This window comes from Hippoglossus hippoglossus, chromosome 15, assembly GCF_009819705.1.
Source record: "Hippoglossus hippoglossus isolate fHipHip1 chromosome 15, fHipHip1.pri, whole genome shotgun sequence".
Lineage (NCBI taxonomy): Eukaryota > Metazoa > Chordata > Actinopteri > Pleuronectiformes > Pleuronectidae > Hippoglossus > Hippoglossus hippoglossus.
The window spans coordinates 20,232,349-20,254,090 of NC_047165.1; the positions used below are offsets into that span (position 1 = coordinate 20,232,349).

The window sequence follows — 21,742 nt, forward strand, 5'->3', positions numbered from 1 at the left end:
CTTTCTTTCCTTCTTCCAGTTAATAAAAGATGCAAGTTGACTCATAACCTGAATCTCTAATGACTTTTTTAATGGTCAAATCAAGGACAGGATCTTTTTTTTATCATTCTGTACTTGTGACCTGCAAAGTGTGTATATATATATATATATATATAGTGTTTTCTTTAGCTTTAGGACTTAACAGAGTGAAATTGATGCGTTTTCTGATCGTAAAGCTTTAATACCTTCAGCTAACTGGGGAGCTTTGAAACATTAAGCCTGGGTCAATAGTCCAGTCATCTACTGGCTCTCAGCCCCTGTGGCATCCCATGGTGCACAGGTTTTATTAGCTACCTGTGTTCATGAATAGAATTGCACCATGGCTACTTATAATACAAAATGCAAACCCAGCCCCCATATGTCTCCAGGCATGTACACAGCATGTCAGAGCTCTTTATGGCTTATCAGCTCAGCTATAAACGTTGACAGCGTGACTCAGCAGGACTCGGCCATCGTCAGCATCACATAGGTTATTTTTGCCTGAGATTTATGCAATGTTAGGTTTCAGCTTATTAGTGGGTATATGAAAATACAGAATCATGCAGGCTCTCGTATGTGTGTTTATTGATGTAAACAGACAGGTTTTGCTGTTGTTTGTAGCAGATTGAAAGAAATAACTAAGGACGAGCTGATGAAGGATTCTGTCGAGCTTCAGGAGATTTTCCATCTCCTGGTGGATCGTACGAAAGCATCCTCTGCGCCCGAGAACCTCAGTGCTCTCCAGAGTGCAATCCCCATCCAACCAGCTGACAGGTCTGTGACCCAAAGTGTCCTGATCAAATTCCCTACCGAACAAGCTTACCCTTGTTGCTCCCTGTTCTGTTCCTAAACCTCCCAAAACCATAAACCCACATATGGATATCACAAGGGCAGTACCCGACTCAGAGTACTGAACTGAAGTGTTGTGAAATTGTATAAATTATGTTTTATCTGGGATTTGCAGAGTTGCCTTCCTCCTGGAGTTGGCTCTGCTGGCCTTGCAAGTGAAGCATCAGAAAGTAGCTGCCGACTGTTTGAAAGAGCTGAAGTTGGCGAGAGAGGCTGTGAGTGTCCGATATTCTCTTAAAACCTCAGGCAGTAGCGTTGCTCACTGCTATAACTGTACATACTATAAACACTTTATTTTTCAAATTTATGCATGGACTTTGACATCCTTCTGAAGTAAGCGCCTGACAATAGATTGGATTAATTAGCTGAGCTCATGCTTTAGACCTTAAGCGGTTGCTGCCTTTTTTAGATTTTCCTCTGCAAAGATAGAATTTATTTCACAGAAAGGTGTTTGTAGCTTTTTTTGAATTTTGCCCCATTTTCTCTTTGGGAAATTTGGTGAAATGATAATATAATTGGCAAATTTGCATGTGAAAGATGTTTTGGCATAAATTCAGAATTATCCGTTTATAGTGTGATTTTCTTTTCCATGTACTCCCCTGATGCTGATGTCTGAAATCACATGTGTTTGTCTCTTTTAGAGTCCTGGCCAACGCGTAATAATGGAATGTGTCAACAGTGAAATCAACCGCCTGAAGAAAGAGGCGAAGATAAATGACTATTCCAAAGCCAACGTGGAGGTGCTTGATCATACATGAATTATCAGCCATGTGTTTCCGCCCCACGTTATAATGCAGGCAGTGAACCCAGTGGCTTGAGGCTTGATTAATTGTCCAACAATATTTCTGTAATTCAAAAACACCCATTCACTTGGATAGGTGTCCCTGCTCATAGAAACTGTTGACCCATCAAGATGCACTTCATCAATAAGTTTCTGAATTTTAATTGTTGTAATATCACCTGAATAGATTCTTGTTTTTGTTTATGTCTTTGAGTTTTTTAGTAGGGAAGTTTGATCAGGTATATCTAAGATTTTGGTATGAAAACAGTCACATTTACAAACTATCCAGTCCAATTCCAGTTGACTTGCCCAGTACATAGAAGTTCCCAGGACATAAAAGTGTTGTGTTATCAGTGGTGCAGGTTCTTATCTGTAGTTCTTATTCCGCAGGCCTGGCTGAAGGAGATAGGCAGGCTGGATCAGTGGCTGCAGAGTGCAGTGAGAGAGGGCGACCCTCAGGCTGTGCAGGTGGCGTGCGCGACCCTGTGGAGATTCTGCCTGCCCCTCCTGCAGCACAATCTCAGGAAACACATCAAGACACCCCTGCTCAGAGTGGCTCGAGTACTGGAAGACACGCAGAGGTTTCCTTCTTCAAATTATTCTCACTTTACAAAAAGAATCTCCGCTCAAATTATGTGTTAATGTGATAGTGTTTGAGAAAGAGAAGACATACAGCTCCTGTTAAAGGATTTATTTGCCAATGACTTTAGAACACAAGGCTCTTCCTCAGACTTCTGATAATGAATCAGAGTTGCCATCTTAAATACCCACAATCCTGTTATGTATCAGCAATACAGATAATGTACATATCAGAAAAACTATTCGAAAAAACATGGATCATGATAAATGCTCTTCTGATGACATACGGCAAGAAATGTTTGTTATAATTAAAGAGAGTTTTCATTCAGTTATTTTTCAAAACAACATAAGTAGATGAAATTAGAATCTCACAACTTCCTACTTTCATGATATATTAGTCTCTGCTGAAGTGAGTCTTTGTGTTACTTCCGCAGTTCGTTGCTGGAGATGCGCTGCCAGGTCCACTCCGAGCTTGCTGTGATAGAAGAGGAGGAGGGATGCCTTGAGGCCTCTTTGACTCACCTTCAGAAAGCCATACTGCTGGATAACGGGACCCAAAGTCAGCGCCTGTCGTGGGCTTTGCACCTCTTGCAGCTCAGAAGGACACTCTACCAAACACCCCCCCGGACCGAGGATAAAGCCGCTAAGCTTCTGCAGCAGGTTAACAGTTCTGCTTCAAACAGTTTGATATTATCAAGTTTTAACAAGCTGCATTTGAAATCACAGGTACAATCAAAGGAGAAGAGGAATCTACTGTTGCATGATTTGTGGATGTTGAAAGCAACTATAGCTTTAATGAGACATATATAAGAGTAATTATTATGCCTCATAAAATGACTTCAGCTTGTGTTCTCCTGTGCTTGGGGCTGTAGTAGTGGGTATGGCTGAGGACTGTAAGTTAACTGGGTGACAAATTGATTTTGACATCCTGTCCTTTCGCTTTCTTTCTCAGGCCAGGGAGATGCGACCCCAAGATAAGACAAACATTCATCCCGTTCTGGTTGCTGTTGGTCTCCTTTTGGGCCCTGATGATTTCCAGATTGTGCTGGACGGAGACAATATCTCAAAAAGTAGAGCTTCTCCTCTTTACTTTAAATGTTTCACAAAGACACAATGACATTCCGTTAACTCATGTCTTATTTGCATGCGCTTCTCTTCGAGGGACAGTTTGAGACACACATCTGTACTTACTGAGCTCTTTGTCCCTTTTATCTGCAAAAAACATTTCGTTAAACATCTGTCAGGTGACAGTTTACAGTTCTGGAAGAATATACCCCAGATACCTGATCTGAGATAAATTCAGCCTGCAATAAAGTCCATGTTTCTCCTTTATGCATGAGTACTTGCAATGAAAAAAACCTCTAACAAAAGAACTGACGTCCTCAACTCAAATGTCTTCAAAGTGAATAACTGACCCCAAAGGCACAGAAATAGTAAAAAGCGCTCTTGCACAGAAGGCTTTTGCACAGCAGCAGTAAAAAACGACACATTGGGCTGCAGATCAGGATATATTATAAATGAATGAATAATCAAATTTTATTGTAGGTGTTCTTTGGCTTACAGGTGACCTTCATTCACATAATGTACCTGGAAGGCAGCCGTCTGCACTGACTGAGTAATGAGCTGACTGAGTAATGAGCTGCTGTCTCAGGAAAGCAGATTACATACAGATTATGAGTGAAAACTGAATGAATGTTACAGAGCTAATTTGGTGGACACCGTCCCATATGCAAATTTGGTCCTTGGCCTCAAAGTCTGGACGTAAAGTCTCTCCGTGTTGGCATTAAACTTTGTTGCAAGTTTGTGCGTGTGTTCCTGTGTGGCTCACAGCAAAGCTCCAATCGACTGTGTGCAGCAGATCATGGAGCATGAGGGCCCGAGCTTGGGAAAAACGTACGATCTCAGAATCATTCCCGGCTCCTCGGTCCACAGCATCAAATTAACATTCAGCAGTCCTAATGAGCCAGGGTAGAACTGGCCTCTGACAGCTAGTCAAAGGGTTTCTACTGCAGGCGGGGGTTAAAAGCTTAGGTCCCACAGTGACACCTCTTGTTTTTCTCTATACACCTGAAGGATCCCCTAGCTGTTGACACTTAATCGTTGTGGTCTTAGCTTCAAAGTAAGCCGTGAGACTAAAATAATTAATTAATTGGAGCATGTAATACTGCCCCAATTTAGTTTTGTTTCAATCATGCATGAGTGTGAATGTGTGTGTCTCGGGGTTAGAACTAAGGCACTGGTGCCTCTTGTTTAAACCACTCCAGATTAAGTCACTTGACTGTAATAATAAAACACAAGCTTTTATATCCCTGTTGCTGTAGATGGCTCTGAAAAATAATATGAAAAATGTTTATGTTTTTTATTCAGTCTTAAATGTCTATTCAACTTGAACTGTAGTCATTACTCCTGTTTGAAAGAGGTGGGAATGTTCCATTGCATCTCTTCAGTTGTATTTCCTTATGCCTTCATGAAATGTCATAAGGGCGGATTACGTAACTTCCCCAAGATTCATTCTCACTGTGCGTAAGAGTGTGCATTTCTTACATCCATGCTTTATAAATTATAAACAATCATTTCGGAATGAGAAGTTGTGCAACAGAACGACTAGACTTTTTGTTATGCATGAGAGGCCATAAACCTGAATTGAAAAGTTTCTCCAGCAGTATTAATGAAATGTGACCACTTCATCTATTCTCTAGTTCCTGTCAGCCGTCTTGCATCAGGATCAGTGGCTCAGCTCTCTGCTAAGGCTCAGCATCACTCTGCATGTTTACAGAAGGTGGATGGACACCTGGCCAGACAAGCTGGTGACACTGACCACACAGAGAGGTGTGTGTGTGTGCGTGTGTGTGTGTGTGTGTGTGTGTGTGTGTGTGTGTGTGTTTGTTTGTTTGTTTGTTTAAGTGTGTGTTTAAATGTATTAATTGTTGCTATCTATGTATGTGTATGATTACAAGTTAAAGCCCTTTTTGTTGTCTTCTTTGTAATCATTCTTAGCTGTCAGGCTTCCCAGAAACCCAGTTGGAAAATTGCCTGTATAACCAGCCTTTTATGCCTTGTTGAATTCATTACTCATAAACTGAACATTAGGTATTAATGAATGTTTGATCTATCGCTCCTCTCTGCAGTTAATGTTGTTTTGTGACCATTGGAGTCTGCAACCTTCTCTTACATCGTACTCAGGGTCCGTAATTTAGTTCCCCCTGCCTGCTTGTATCATTACAGTTAAAAAGTGTGCACATCAGAAATTGCAGGCTCATTGGTCGGGAGAGAACAGAGTCATCACATCTTTACTATTCGCCAAAGTAAAACCTTATTATTCATGGTGCCACAAACAAACTATCTGAGATCATATGCAGCATGCTGCTGTGCCCTTGCTGCGACCTCGTGTTTTAAAAAGCAATCATCTCTAATTTCTTCTCTGTTGTGCTTTTTTTTTCTTGGCTGTTCAAGGATGAAGCTGTGGGCAACCCTGGCTAAGACAGCCAGGAAACAGGAAGTTTGGGATGTCTGCCGAGCTGCTTGTCGATTCTGTTTGCTTTATGATGACGGGAGATGGAAGATTTCCAAGGCTGACAAGATGGATGGTAATGTACCAGAAATATTCCTACGAGTGAAGGAGAGTTTTATATTAGAATGATTGAAAGAGAAATTACAGTTTTTTAATACATAATAGCTCTGTGATCTAGTTCGTTTAACTGCTTTTTGATTATTGGTAGGATTATTATTATTAATACTAATAATTATTTTTTTAAATACCATAGCTCGTTGTTCAAAGTTATATGACATCTGATTTACATGAGGTACAATTTGGTTGTTAGCATATTTCATGAAAAGATACATAGGTGGTCGGAAATTAGTATTGGTTGTACCAGTGATAAATTCAGGGGGTGGAGAATTTCTTCCACCATCAGACTTTTATCACTTCTCTCCAGACTGCAGAAGCTCAGGGGAGGAGAGCTGTGCAGAACCTCTCCACAGTTGCAGAGAAAGCCAAAACTCTGTGAGGGACCACCTGCGGCTTTTAGCTGAAATCCGCTTCATCAGTGCTGAGGTGTGTGTTTACTAGAGAAGAGTAACTGATGTACATGTATCTGCAGGGCACAGCAGCCTGTTGCTAAATGTGGCCGTGCCTAACTATTACTCCTCTGTGTTTGGCCAATGGGAATCTTAATGTGAAGCTGCTCTGTTAGGATGATCCATTTGCATTGACAATAACTGAATAGAGTAGAACTCTGACACACAACAGAGCAAAAACTAAACAACAGTGTTATCAATAAGATGTAATTACACTGGTGCACTGTTTCCTGTGAAAGCAATTTAATCCAGTGCAGGATTAGCAGACCATACAACAGACAATAAAACTATGATGTATTCAGTTCAAATGTATTTATCAGGATAAACCCCAAGTATACACTGTATATATACATGTATAAATACATACAGACATAGTGTGACACCTTCATCAATAACAAGAGATCATGCACCTACCCAGCCACTGTGCACTCATTGATGTTCTTCATAATTTGAAGCCTTTCTGAAAAACAATTTTTCTATATGTTTCACTGGAATCAGCGCATCTAAATAATTTAACTGTTATAAGTGTAGTCTAAGGCAGTTCAGGAGGTGGAGCTGGTTGTCCATACATTTCCAGATTGAGCTGTTTTCCACCCAACATGTTTTAAGGTGAACATGCACATGTTCTGCTTTACCAGCTGTTTATTTCTTGCTTGGAGGTGTTTTTTCTAGTGAGATGCTCATGATAACAACAATCTGTCTGAACCATGTGTGATCATAGGAATATTAATTTGGATTTTTTTATCTTGAGTTTTTCTTTTGAAATATGAGATTAGAAACAAACACTGCTTACAGTAGACATTCATTGGAAGGGTTTTAACAAGCCTGTGAGATATGCATATGTCCCAGTCTGAAAAGAAGAAAGGTTCCTCTTGTCGTACCCGAGTTGTCTGCCAAAGTTATAAAATGCTCACCAGTTGTTTCTTTTTGCTTTGATCTGCTACAGCGGAGCTGCAGCTCCGCAGAAGCTGTCGTTCTCATAGTGGGAGGTCTTCTCTTCTCCTTATAGAGTTGTCAAAACAGAAAGGCACCTTTAATTATGAATGATTGTGTGTTACCAGGCCACCGTCCAAAAGCTGTTAACTGAGGGCATGCAGCTCAACAGCCCAGCTGTTCCCCCACAGGAAAGAGGGGTTTATGTGTCTGAAGAGGATCCAGACTGGGTTATTTACAGGTGAAAACACAACATGCACACAGACAAACACATCCATGTTTTAACATCATAAAACTATAATGATATGTCTGTTTTTGTAAATATTTTGTTGATGTGGTGAATATCGTGGATTTAATGCATTTTTTTGTATGTATTTTATTTCAAAAGTGGAAATCAAATGCTTTCACTTTGTGCTCGACCATTTTTAACAGTTTGATATATTTATTTTTTTGTTTCGTTTAAAATGATGAATGCAGAAATCTGGACTAACTTTCAGTGAACATATTTCCTCCACTTTGAAACATTTTGTATTATTTAGTTTTGTTTTCCTGTGTTATCATTAGATAAAAACAGTTCAGACAGAACCATAATCTAATTGTTGGCTAGTGCCTCTACTTACATTGTCAGCTGTGGGTGTTTGTTTGTGGCTGTTAAATATAATTTTATAAAAGGACTATATTTTGTGCTAATGAGGCAGTAAATAGTCTAAGACAGGGTTTTTCTCCTAGCCTTAACTATAACTTACTTTAGAACTGTGGGTTAAGCCAGAGTATGGAGACAGAGTTTGTCAGTGTCATTTTAAATGTCTGAATCCACAATTCGGGACACTCTCCAACCTAAGGGGCACATCACATCTTACATCATAGCACTCTCCCATTGTTTAACATCACTAATATCACATGCACTTAAGCTGTGCCACATTATATGTGTACTGTATATACGTAATTACCATTAATTAAATTAGGTAAATGATCTAATGCAAAACTGAGAGAAATTTGATCATCTACAAAATAAATGTCCAAGGAAATAAATCTCATGTTCAATTATGCTTTTAAAATGAGTACATGTGCATAACTAGATAGAAACGATCATAGGCAGTGATGGTAATGACACAATCTCTTTGTTGACCTTTGTGTCTTCATCCCTTAAAATCACAACTACACAGAGCAGATCTGAAACCATCCAATTATCTGGTACAAAACAAGGCTTCAAACATCATCAATGATGTGATTATCTTTCGAGTTAAAGACCAAGATGTTGTCAATGGAACTCCAGACACGACATGTATTGTACTGTTTCTTCTCCATATCATGAGTCATGGTGGTTCTGCACACATTTATTATAGGATTCAAATGTGGACATTTATTTTCTGCACCAAAAAAACTACTTCATGCATTTAAACAATGCTTTACCTGTGTGACTCGTTTCCCTGGATTGCAGTCAGAACTGACATATCCCATTCAGCAGTGGAGCACACACTAGTGTGCTTTACCTGAAATTGACTGCACCTCCAGCACATTGCATTGTGGGAGCTGCAAGCTTTACATTTGCTCTCAGGAGCTCAAAGAAAATTGCTTCTGAATGCCTCATTGGTTATAACCTGCCTGACACTGTAAAGGTGGGGTTACAGTTTCCCATTTGCATCATGCAGAGGAATCTGTCAGAGAAGTTGCCACTTTAGCAATTGCAATTATTCATGTGAAAAATCTAATGTAGTATAAGTGTAAACAAGAAACCTAACTTAAGTTCACGACAGACAACACCAGGTGGCCACTATACTCCCTCATCTTCATCTCTTCAAACAAACAAACACAGCTTTCTCTCCCCCCCTCACTCTCTATTGTACTTCTCTCCCTCTCTCACCCAGAGACTGGATCCAGGCTCTGTCCACCTACGCCACCTTTAACTTCTTACGGGCAGCAGAGCTTGGATCGGCGATCGGGGAACCGTGGGTGGTTGCTAATGCGGCCATTTACCTGTGGAACTACAACAGCCAATTGCTGGCATCAGGAGAGTACCAGCACCTGCTTCCCTCCTTCCAGAATCTGGTGGAGATGCTCCAAAAGATGGAGTGCCCTGGGTAGGCTGGGTCTCTAAATGACTGTCATTCTGTAAGGCTGAATAACATGGGTGTGTGGCTGCTCCTCTGACAACGAATGAAATACTCATTTTGTGCAGTTGCTGTTATCACATGCATTTTGATAAATAAATTAAAAAAACTCATTCACAAAATGTCACCATTTGTATAAACATGAAACATAGCTGTTTTCAGACTGATGACTAAACATTTTTTAGATTACTCAGTGGGATTTGAGAGCGTTTCATCCGCCCAGCAGTCATTTTCTCACCCCACAGTGAAGTACTGTGTATATTACGCCATTCAGTTCAGGTGGAAATTATTACCCTTTCAGCAATAGCAGCAATATGTGCACTAGTCTTTTGAAAATCATTTTACGGTCAAAGTTGATTTCTGAAAAATGCTCATAAATGTATTCTCTCTTCTACAGTGGCTAATTCACAGAATGTGAGGCAATTTGAGCACCGTGGATGAATGCAAACAGACCAAACTGTCCTTGAGCATTGCAATAGTTGTATGAGTTTTAACATTCATTGTTCATTGTCGTGTAACAATGTGGCAAAGGAAACATAGAGATATCCACATTCGTTGGAAGGGTTCATACTTTCAGAAAGAACCAACAGATAAAAAAGAGGATGTTTGGCCTTCAGGCGAAACCTTGTGTTGTTTTTCCAGAAAGTGTCAGTTTTCTGTTTTCTTTGTGTTGTGCATCTCAGGAATCGTGCCCTGGTTGTGCTACTGTGTAATGCTGTGGCCCGGGGGTTGGTCCAGCCTCCGTGTAGACCAGACAATGTTGAGCCAACCTTGCCACAACCTGCTCTTGGGGACAAGGGCAAGAACAAAGTCGAGAAGCGGGTGGAGAAGGCATCTGCTGTTCATGGGGTTCTTTCAGATCATGCTGCCCTGGAGAATGTCCGCAAGGCATTGGAGGTACGTATGTCACTGTGCGTATGTGAGAGCATGATGGGCACCTGAAGTGGTTTTCAGACATGATTTCAGAGAAAATGTCTGGAAAATTTGATCTGTTCGCGGTTGACGATTTTTCTGTGCAAGTTAAAGACTTAAAGTACTTTGCTCATTTGGATAATTATAAGATGCTTTCCGGGCTCAAATTATGGTCAATAAAGCTGTTTTCAAACTCGGGAAAATTACATCCAGACATTTTCTGAAATTCACACATGAAGAACGCGGTGGGAGATTGTCTGGTTCACACACATTCACAAGATACAAAATCTCTTGTCTTGCCAAGACAGGCAGCAGAATGAGATTTAAAAAATACATACAGACAAAATCTGTTGAAACCGTTAAACAAATATAAACTCAGAAAACAACCTCAGCACATTGGCGGTTTTCAGATGGGCAAGGTTTGGCTTTCACATATGAAAAACACAGCAGGAGTCCGTCCGGGTCAGACGCGTTCAGAACAGGAAAATATCTGGAACATTTAGGCGGGGGGGGGGGGGCTGGGATGAGCATGCAGGAGACAGGTCACGATCAATAAATCAACTGTTTACAGCACTGCATTGGCTCATTGCGCCCAAAACTCTCAAAACTCATTGTCTTTCCAAGTTGGGTTCCAAGTGTTCATCAGCTTTTTCTATGTGTATGTTGCCTCTTTATTCATTTCTTCAAGATATTTGTATTCTTACAGTTTCGTGTCCATTGCTTGAAACTTCATCAAGATGCCCACTCACCTTTGTCCTGCTGTATTCTCACATGGGCTCACTAGGGGGCTGGCAGGAAAATTCCTGGAAAGTGTCCAGAGCAACTGATTCAAACATTTGCGTTCCCTCCGGAAAATTTCAGGAAAAATATCTGGACTTCAGTGCAAGTCTGAAAGCAGCTCTAATGTCCTAATTCATTTAATACATACGTATCAGTCCCATAAAACTATTTATAAAGAGTCGTGACTTTCAATTATTGTGGCATCAGTCTTTGACAATTGCATCGGTGAACTACTGCCTGTGAGCCTGTGTCATTAACATGTCCATAAAACCTGCTAATATCAGCATATATTTGCATACAATTCTCTGACAACATACATTTAAATTAAATGAATCTATCCATCCATTATCCAGCCCGCTTATCCTTTTAAGGGTTGCAGGGGAGTTGGAGATAATCCCAGCTGATATCAGGCGAGAGGCGCGGTACGACCGGGACATGTTGATTTTATTAAATCAGATCCAAAATTGAATTCAAACTTCCAATGTCACAGCAAATTTACATAAACCCACTAGCACTAATTTGCAGAACAAATGAATACGCCTCTAAACTGGGGACTACAGCTCTTAATGTGATAAGACTTGATGGCCGATTGTGCAATCACTGATTTTTTTAAGAAACTTCTCAAGAGGATAAGAAATAATCAGTCTCGAAGAAGCACTGATGAGGTCAAAGTTATAAACCTTCCTCCGGGGGTTTAGAAAGCTCCAAGGATCATATAACATGCAATCATGGCAGCTCAGTCACCAGCTTTAATGGGGCATACATGTGCTCTACCAAGTAATCAGAACATGTTTGCTTGTAAATCTCTTGTCTGGTTTGTTGACGCAGGCGGGATTGACCCTCACTCCCAGACTGATAGCTCCTTTCTTTCACTGTTTGATCTTCCCATTGTGAGGACAGTGTCTGAAATCCCCACCACAAAGCTTACGAAGAGATAGGAGTCTGAGAAGAGTTGAAAGGAGTGTGTGTGTGTGTGTGTGTGTGTGTGTGTGTGTGTAAAATCTCTTAAAGGAGTTTGCAGAATCTTCACATCACATGTTCAGATCCTCACATTTTCATCCTTCATACAGACAAACTGTAAACATGCAAGAAACAGTTTCCACCTTGTCAACTCTTTAAAAGTTGGAAACTTATCAAACCACAGTAAGCTTCTTAATACTCTCTTAATTTGTGGAATCAGGAAACAGGATTTATCAGTTGTACTGTTTCATAGAACAAGTGGAATGATATGATATCATGACACACATTGAAGCATCCAAGGTGAAAGGTTTAAGGGTCAAAGGGCACATTCTGTTGTTTCTTTTATAACATTGACATTACTCATTTATATATATGTATATTCACATGTTACTCTCATGAGTCTGATATCTCTCATCTCTTTGCTGCAGTTGCCAATTAAAAGCCTGTTTCCTGTCCCCTCTTCCATTCAAAGGCTGCACCATTAATATCTGCTCTAACTTCAGATGAAAGGCACTTTATCAGTGAATTATTAACTAAATATCATCGTATCTGTTTCCTTTTTGAAGGGAAAATCAAAAATGAGCCTCTCTGATCAATTTTGTATAACTAGTCTACAATACAGCAGGGTCACATGCAGTGTCTGACTTGAAGTGTTAATATGAATCTTTTGTGTGTAAGTCTGTGGTGTCTGCGACTGACAGGCTGGCAAAGGGCCTCGGGCGAGAGGAAGTAGGATGTGCAGTCAGTCTTACAGATTTGAATCATAATGTTTAGTAATTGATAGAAACTTTGATCGATAGAAACTTTAAAAAATATGATTTAATATTATGGATAATAATTAGGACATAACCTGAAATGTAAATGTCATGTAATACTTATCAAACCCCTCAAGCTGCCAAGTACTTCTATCTGATTGCTGTTTTTCTACACTTCCTTCCAGCTGTGTGACTACGCCCTTCATATATCCACCTGCAACGTCCCAGGAGAGGCGGTTCCCATCGCAGCAAGGAAACAGGTGGTGGCCACATGGGTGCAGGTCAAGTGGTTGCTGCAACAGCAGATTGGTACAAAGGTTGATGTCAAAGATGAGGTACTGATCTCTGCATCCGTCACCAACTTAATTAAACTGTTCAGGGTCCTAATCAGCATTTGAAAACACAGTTCACAACATATTGCACTGAAGTCAATACCCTGGCACACTGTGCATTAGGCGATTAGGATTTTGAAAGGTACATGGCATTAGTGTAGTGTGTTTTTTTAATATTATTTCAGCAAGGTATATACATATGATAGTACTGCCTAGTACTAGTTTACTGGTCACCGAGTAGTCTTTGGACAATTTTTACTTAAAGTACTGGGAGAACTGGTTAATGAATTGAAATTAAATCTATTTTCCAGTTTTTTAAACAGCAAAAGCATTTTACAAATTTGTTGTGTTGCCAAAACTCTCGTAGCAAAAAGAAACATGTTGTCAACACAAAACATAAATCCGCTGTATATTGGTCTTTATCCTATGTTCAATACTGAGAATTCCCTGACATATCCGTCTTTGGTATAACAGCAGTGATGTCGTCCCAGATGAAGTCCATGGTGTCAGTGAGCGAGGTGTTGAAGCGAGGCATCACTGTGATTGACTTTTGCAAGCTCCACTGAGTAGCTCTACACAATGATGAAACCTCACATTGTCAATTATGACAGTAACATAGATGAACAAATGTTGCTCCTCCCTGAGTTCTCCCAACTTACATTCACACTCTTATAGCACAGCTGCTTTCTCCCCCCTCTCAGCACCAGGAGACCAGTGTGGTGTTTCCCTTCATACACATGTCTCCACAGTGTTAATATGTCAACACCACTGAACGTTCACTTTTGAAATGTATTTCAAACCTAATCTCTGCCACAGGGAAGGAGAGAAGAACATTCTAGGTTTAAATGGATACATCACCCAAAAATGAAAATTCCCTCATTATCTAATTACCCTTATGCCAATGGAGGGGTGGGTGAAGTGTTTGAGTCCATGAAACACTTTTTGAGTTTCAGGGTAACAGCGTTGCAGCCAAATCCAATATAATTCAAGTAACTGGTGACCACTCCTTCAAATGTAAAAAAAACAACTGAAACAAAACCACAACATGCCTCCCATTGTGTCATCCAAGTGTCCGTAAGCCCCGACATTCATATTGGACACGAAACGGTGTCATTTACACCATGTTTTTAGTGTCCTCCTGCCTGGAGCCGCGCTCACGTTCACGTTCACACTCTGCACAAGCTCGTGTGCAGAGTAGATGATGAGCGAATTCTTATTTTTGGGTGAACTGTCCCTTTAACATGTGTGATATCTGTACTCACTGCATCACTACATTTGCTGTGAAACAATGATGAAAAAGTTAAACAAAATCGGTTTCAAATAACAACAAGACATCAAAAATACTTACAATATTACAAAGTACTACGAAGCTACTTCCATACATTTACATTTATTCTTTTTTTACTCGTAGAGGCGGACATGTAGAGGAGGTTAAATCCTTGCTGTGACAACTGTGCGGCTCAGTGTCACAACATAATCATGTCATCATGGATCCTGTATTGTGGTCTACTCACAGTTCTTGTATAATGTGCTTAAGATATTGTAGGCTTATGCTGCCTGACATTTTAATTAATCTTCTTGATGCTGTAGGTGTTACTTACGCCATATCCACATCATGGCATTGTGTGCATTGGGTCTGTGCTCATCATGGGGATGTCATGACTCCCGATTGTACTGCTTCACAGTGACAGGAAGCACGTATGCAGTTTAACATACCATTTGATTAGTCGCCATAATCCCATGGTCATTTGTCAGCCACACGTTTCCTGCCCTACATTAGTCCCTTTAGCCTGATGAGCTTTAAGTCGCAACCTAATGAGGTTTTTTTTCTTGCCATGCAGATTAAGAAATGTATATATGAATCTCCGCTGCAATCAATAAATCATCAACTCATTTCCTACACAATGGGAAGTCATGCATTATCAACGAGGCTAGCCCTGCAATATTTGGGACACATGATTTGATAATCGTTCTGGAGGTTTATGTATAATTTATAAGCAAATAGTTATACATGTATATGGCTTTTCTATAATTAAACTTAAGGGACTGTGTTTGTACTCGCGGAAATACTCAGTGTGCATTGTTCTCTCCCCCATTTGCAGTGTGTGAATGAAGGAGTGTCGGCGATGACGCGCGTGCTGGTCGGAGTGGAGATGCTCCAGCGCAATAGGAACCCGGGGCATATGGAGTTCTCCGCTCCCTGTCTCCAAACAGTATGTACTCCTCCGCTCCTGTTTTCCTACTGTAGCTGTGGACCAGATGGTAGCCGCAGATGCTGAGATGACCCATGAGCTTTTCCAAATCCATCTGCATCTCATTATGTGTCAATTCCTTCAAATATAGCCATAGCTCCCTCGATAGCCATGTTTTAATCGGATAAGGGTTGTCAGAGTTTCTTTTGATATATGTGATGTGATTTTTTTTTTCTTCCTGCTGAGAATTACTCTCTCTGACATTCAAGGCCCTTTGGCATTTTTCCACACCTATATTTTTCACTCTGTCTCCTCCATCCATCTCCCTTTGGATTTTTTCCCCCTCCTCTCTTTCTCCTCATTTTCATTCGCTCCTTCCACTGCTTTTAACTTTTTCTTTTTTCCATCACTCCCTATACTTTGCTCTCCATGTCTTATCCTTTCCTTTTTATGTTCTTCTGCCTCCTACTCGTTCCTCTACTCCCTTCCTCCCTGCCTATGGTGTCTTTTCCCCTTGCTCGCCCTCACTTTTTTTCTTACTCTACCCCTGTGTGTCTTCTTTCCTTTATTTACTTCCCCTTCTGTCTTTTCCCTCGCCAATCCTTTCTTCATCTTTTCACATTTGTTTCATCACCTTTTCCCCTCTTCATTCATACTTCCTGTGTTCTGCCATCCCTGAATGTATTAATTTCTTTCCCCCTGATTTATCTCCCTTTTCCCTCCCGTCTTTTCCATCCCTCCCCACCTCCATCCCCTCTTTCCCCCACCATCCTTCTTTTCACATCTTTTCCCACCCTCTCTCTCATCATATCTTTTCCCTCTCAACATTTCCTCCTCTCTTTTCCCACACTCAATCTCCTTATGTCTTTGCGCTGCCTCCCATCCTCCTTCCTTTTTCCCTCGCCAACTCAATTTTTCCTCCCCTCCCCTTTCTCCTGTCTCCTTACCTCTAGCTGGTGAGCATGGCGTCAGAATGCAGCTGGACGGATGCTGTGGTTGAGTTGCAGGTGTGGAGCCAGCTGGCTGCCTTCTGTCACTATGCCAAGGACCACAGCTTGGTGTTGTGCTGCAGCAAGAGCGCTCTGCAGCTGGAGGAAGCCGCAGCAAAGATCCTCAACACTATGCCCTGTGCTCTGTAAGTGTGTTTGAATGAGTACATATCATTTAAAGGAAACCTGACAATATTAGAAGTACCTTGGCAGATCAGTCTTTTTGGTCTAATTTGTGAGAGAGGCACTGCATTTGAAGTGGATGTGTGAAAAGCAGTTGACATTTTTGCTTCCAAAGCTCTCTGAGGGGCAGGTGACATCTTGTGCATAATCAAGAGTACTGCAGTTGATAAAAAACAGCCATTTTTCATACATGTCACTTTTTCTAGCTGCAAAGTTTGAGTGAAGTAGCAAAGTCTCATGTTTCTCTATGTCAGTTTAACATTTTGGTTGATTAATGAGTTAACTGGACAGGTGAATGACAGCTTTTGAATATTATTTCACCCATAGGTATGACCTGACTGCAGTGAATGAGATGCTGAGCAGTGCAGCCTGTTTTAGGGGTCTGAGTTTAGTCGATGTGTCCAATGGAGATCTACACACCTACAGGGACGCCATGAAGGTGCTTCTTTCCAGCGTCAGGTGCAGTCACTAGTTCATTTTTGTTTTCCTTAAAAACATCCTCATAATCTGCTCTTATTGCAATTTTTTTTATCTGTTTCTGCCGTTTCTCTTGTCCACAGCTTTGCGGAAAAGGCTGAGAATCCAACATTGTGTGTCACAGCCGCCAGACATTACTGGAACGCTTGTGTGTCCCTGACACAGACTCCTGAGGGAAGACGACACCTCCAGAATCCCTTGGAGGAGATCCTGAAGGCTGTGGTCCATACCGCTACCAAATATGCAAAAGTATTATACCTTATTATCCAGATTTTTACTGGCACATTCATCCATATAAATCCTGTGTTGGTGTCATCTTTGAGCAGTCTATTAACTGCTATTAAGATTAAGACAAGAAAAAAATCCTTTGAAGATCGTTTGTACTCTCCCAGGTCTTCATCAGAAAAATGACTCCCACGGTACAGGACATAGTTCCGTGTATAAGGGGACAAAGACAATGACATCCTGTTGTAGTCAGCCAAGAGATCCGACAACAATTACTCTCCTGATACAGAAAATGGAAATGGTATAATATTTGCCACTATAATATTTAAATATATATTAATATTTTAGTAATTTAAAACTGAGATTACAGGTTTTGGGAGTTTTAATCCACTGTGCAGGTATTTTTCCTTCACTGCATTTGTCATCTAAGCACCTGGCTCAACTGTTGGAGAGTATACAAATACCGTTTTGCATTTCTTGCAGTAAAACAGTACAGCAACAAAGGAAACCACAGAAAGTCTTTTCAAAAAACTTAAATCTTTAGCCAGGCCAACTGCTGACAGGACACAGATTCAGCCTAAAGTATACTAGCAACAAAATGAAAAGTAAGTGAGCAAAACAAGAATTGATCAACAGCAAGAACTTTTTTTTTCCTATTCTAATTATTTATATTTCGTGGTTTGCTTGCTATCACATATAGTAAAATATATGGCAGGGTTATTAAACATGCTCTGTTATCTTTCGCTGATGATGAAATCGATTAAAATTCTTCTTGAGGGTACTACAGTATGAAGACTGTAGGTGCTCTAGAGAGTGAAAAAACATCTCATCGCTGCCTTTGGACAGCCAGGGGGATAAACACTTGTTCAGCTGAAAAATAAGTTAGAAAATCCATAATTAAAGGCAGCTTATGAGGGATTTTAGAACGATGCTTCTAACTTGACAGGTTTCTCCAGCAGTGCTGTGATCCACAGTAAGCAGGGGGAGAAGCCTGATTTATCACATGCAGTCTTTTTTTCTATGTGGGAAAGTGTGAAGACCAGTTACAACTGCCTCAGCCAGATAGTTGAAAGCAGTAATGTTGCAGGCTATGGATGTGGATGGGGAGGTACAGGGGGCAGGGTCATATACAGGCCGAGGTCAGAAAGCAATTTGTCTTCTAGATCAGTGAGCTTGGAGTACGACCATTTTTCCACCACCACCATCACCACCAACCCTTTTCTATCACTCTGCCAGCCACTCAAGTTTAAACCCTTCCCCTTTTTCTATTTCAGAAACAGGTCACAGGGAAAGGCCTGCTCACCTTGACAACACGTCCTCCTGGGAGTTCTAAACATGAAGGAACAGGTGAGCTGTGAAAGAACGGAAAGAACCCTTACCCCTCAGAAATGGCTTCCTGTTTGATTTGCTCTTTATCTCTACTGTAAATTATTGACAGCAAAAAAGTATTGAGCCCTTTTTTTATATTGAGAACTTTAAGCCCAAAGATATTTACCTTTGGATATTTTATTTTGATCTTTGGATTTCTAAGATTTACATTGATGCATACATACACACACACGTGATATAATTGCTTCCATTGGATTACAAATCAATCTTTTAAACATGTATTTTTGTGTATCTGTATATGTGTCTCTATGAGTAGATGAAGAGGACCTAAGCCTGAGATCAGCCATTTACAGTCTGTTGCTCCAAATCCGTGCTGATAAAAGTGACTGGAAAAGTGGTCTGCAGCTGCTGGACAAGGCTGAAAGAGACATGCCTCCCACAAAACACAGCCTGTGAGCAAGAGGAAAAGCTATGACAAGATCTGTAAAAGGTAGAACGACGGAAATACAAAAGGAAATCATATTGTCCTCTTGTGTGTTACCAGACCTCTGCTGAAAAGCCGCGTACTGGTGAAAGCACGACTCGGAGAAAGCGTTCTGACGGACATGGAGAAGCTTCAAGATGAAGGAGAGCAGTGCCATTCATCTATGTGGCATCAGGTGGCACTGTGTGCTGTCAATATAACCCAGCAGCTGACCGGCTACCAGAAAGCCATCACATCTCTCCAGGTAATACATCTATTCTGCCACCATTTTTACATCACTACCAAAAGCTGCTCCATCAGCAGATGATTGCAGATAGATCATGTTGGAATCTTTCATATGAGTAGAATTGTGGTAATTAAATCCATCATTTGATTTTCTGTGTGGCCCCTTTTCGCTTTAAGGACACACAAGAATGAACCTGAGGCTCAAGCACCACCTTGTGGAGCCTGGGTGTCATTACAACAAAATGGTTGCACGAGAGTGAAAATATGAATCCTTGTAACGCCTCACAACTGGGGCTAAGTTTAGTTTGAGCTTTATAATACAACATTAGAAGTAAAGGTTTAGGTTTGGTGGCATCTGTGACGTGATTAAGAGCACCCAGAGCTCCTGGAAAAGTTATAGAGTTGGTTGGTTAAATACTACAGAGTAGAAAATTGTCTCGACTCACTCATGAGTAGTTAACACTACATGTACAAACAAAGTCAAAATATCAAAAGAGGCTACTTTGATAGATTTTTGTGTTTCTGATGCAGAGCTCAGAGACTCAGTGGCAGAAGGTCAACCTTTTACTTGAGTTTGGAGAGTGGCTGCACTGTCACAACTTTCCCAAAGCCGATGCCCAACACCAGGTTCAGTCGGCCATAGATATCATGCTACAGCTGGAACCTGAACAGGCAGAAGAAGCAGGTAGGATTCATCTTGTTCATTGTATCATGAATGACTGGTTAGGTTTTTTTAATTATAAGACGGTGCACTCTAAAGTGTAGCAGATCCACCTCAAGGCATACATGCGAGCATGAAACACAGAAATCTCACGGGTCCTTCGCCATATGGGTTCAGCTTTTGTGCGGTTGCACATGTGCACTTTAATTCATGGAATCCTTGATTTTTTTACACTGTGTTAGTCAAAAGGGAATAACGTATGATCCAGCTGCCACAGCTTGAAATGCAATTCAGTGATTGTTGTTTCTTTTTTATTTCAAACTGTTCCCTGAGTAAACAATAAAACAAGCGAATATTGTCCAGAGGTTCACCTGACAAACAGCAGAGCAATCTGTTTTCAGTCTTGTGCTATGAGTCCATTGAAATCCTCTAAGAGACTAATTTGACATCCACGTCAAACAAAAAGTAAAGATTTTACAGAGATACTGTTTGTTTTAATGGTTTTAATTGTCTGTATTTGTCTTGTTGTCTCCTAAAATTATTCGTTGCAGTGAATGATATATGTACATGTACATCCTTCCTCTAGACAACGTGTCCAAAACGAAGGGTTTGAGTGAAGTGGAATGTGAGCCTCTGTTTGCAGTCGAGGGCTTGTTCACGCAAAATCTGTCCAATCTGAAGGATATGCGATGGCTGGACTGTTTGGTGCGAGCACACACTCTGCTCGCTGTCATGATGGACAGGACGTCACCTGAGCACCAGCTTAACCTGCTCAGAGCCTACACCTTTGTGCTTCAAATATGGACGGTATAGTCTCCTATCAGTCAAATACTACCGTCTCCAAATGCAAGCCATATTTGAGATTAGTATTGAATGTGCATGTATGTTGCATTGCTTTATTTTACTGCAGGTTTCCATGGCTGGGGTTTCCAGTTCCAGGGCAAAGAGTCCGCCACAGCAGCCTAATGGATCCAAAAAGGTCAAAGACAAGAGCAAGAAAGTTGTAAAAGTGAAAGATGGAAAAGAAGTAGGTCATACAGCTCAGATTCGGATGATTTACAGTTTACACAAAGAGCGTTTGGCGTACAAAAGTTGGTCTTTACTTTTGACGAATAATGCAGATATTTGACTCTAGTTGTAAGCCATTGTTTAGCCTCTCTGTCTTTATGATAAAAAAAAAAAAAACGTACTAAATTTTTTATAAATGACATGAAGAGTACTTGCTCGGCTTGTTCAGGAGCAGTAGCAAAAAAAGGCAGGTCACAAAGTAATCATTTTAATAAACTAAATAAATTCATTCTTATTTTTACAGATCCTAAGTTTCCCCTTGGGATCAATAAAGTATTTATCTATCTATCTATCTATCTTATAAAGATAACTCAACACAAGAAAACACAGACATAATGAGCCTGTTAAAAGTTGTGTAGTGGGAGTGTCAGATGTGAGGAAAAATAAAGATGCTGCTGTAGATTACCTACAAGATGAACAAAGGCCCTAACTCGTACACAGACCACATGAAACAAAGCAAAGCTGGGGAGAGAGAGACGGCCATTTTGAAACCATACAGGTTATATAGGCTCCAAACAGGTAAGGCCAATTCTTCGATGAGGTGGGAGGGGCTAGGCAATCAGGAAGGTCCTGAAATTGAGACAGACCATAACAATAACTGTTATGCAGCCTAACGCCATCAAACCAGGAGGTTAAGATTACCACATGGTGCTTGATACTACATGACGGAACATTGTAAATGTGAAATTGTGGGTATTATTGAATAAAATATATTTGAGGCATTACAAATTCTTGATAAGTATTTACTAAACAAAATTGAATGTGCTCTATTTTAAAGGCTGACTATACAATAGTACAAATAACAATATGATATCAATTCTA

General features: G+C 40.6%; 1 protein-coding gene across 1 annotated transcript in view; it reads left to right on the top strand.

Moving 5' to 3' along the window:
• The window catches only part of LOC117775641 (cilia- and flagella-associated protein 46), a 61,364-nt gene that overhangs the window by 12,903 nt on the left and 26,719 nt on the right, over nucleotides 1–21,742 (top strand). Inside the window, exons 10-32 of the mRNA XM_034608974.1 lie at nucleotides 640–792; nucleotides 983–1,082; nucleotides 1,509–1,607; nucleotides 2,039–2,229; nucleotides 2,662–2,887; nucleotides 3,180–3,297; nucleotides 4,927–5,056; nucleotides 5,681–5,814; nucleotides 6,163–6,281; nucleotides 7,366–7,478; nucleotides 9,106–9,318; nucleotides 10,032–10,245; nucleotides 12,941–13,090; nucleotides 15,190–15,300; nucleotides 16,233–16,414; nucleotides 16,779–16,910; nucleotides 17,012–17,177; nucleotides 18,428–18,500; nucleotides 18,799–18,934; nucleotides 19,027–19,210; nucleotides 19,720–19,876; nucleotides 20,439–20,659; nucleotides 20,763–20,879. Coding sequence (XP_034464865.1) covers nucleotides 640–792; nucleotides 983–1,082; nucleotides 1,509–1,607; nucleotides 2,039–2,229; nucleotides 2,662–2,887; nucleotides 3,180–3,297; nucleotides 4,927–5,056; nucleotides 5,681–5,814; nucleotides 6,163–6,281; nucleotides 7,366–7,478; nucleotides 9,106–9,318; nucleotides 10,032–10,245; nucleotides 12,941–13,090; nucleotides 15,190–15,300; nucleotides 16,233–16,414; nucleotides 16,779–16,910; nucleotides 17,012–17,177; nucleotides 18,428–18,500; nucleotides 18,799–18,934; nucleotides 19,027–19,210; nucleotides 19,720–19,876; nucleotides 20,439–20,659; nucleotides 20,763–20,879 — 3,439 coding nt within the window. The remainder of the gene's footprint in view (nucleotides 1–639; nucleotides 793–982; nucleotides 1,083–1,508; nucleotides 1,608–2,038; nucleotides 2,230–2,661; nucleotides 2,888–3,179; nucleotides 3,298–4,926; nucleotides 5,057–5,680; nucleotides 5,815–6,162; nucleotides 6,282–7,365; nucleotides 7,479–9,105; nucleotides 9,319–10,031; nucleotides 10,246–12,940; nucleotides 13,091–15,189; nucleotides 15,301–16,232; nucleotides 16,415–16,778; nucleotides 16,911–17,011; nucleotides 17,178–18,427; nucleotides 18,501–18,798; nucleotides 18,935–19,026; nucleotides 19,211–19,719; nucleotides 19,877–20,438; nucleotides 20,660–20,762; nucleotides 20,880–21,742) is intronic.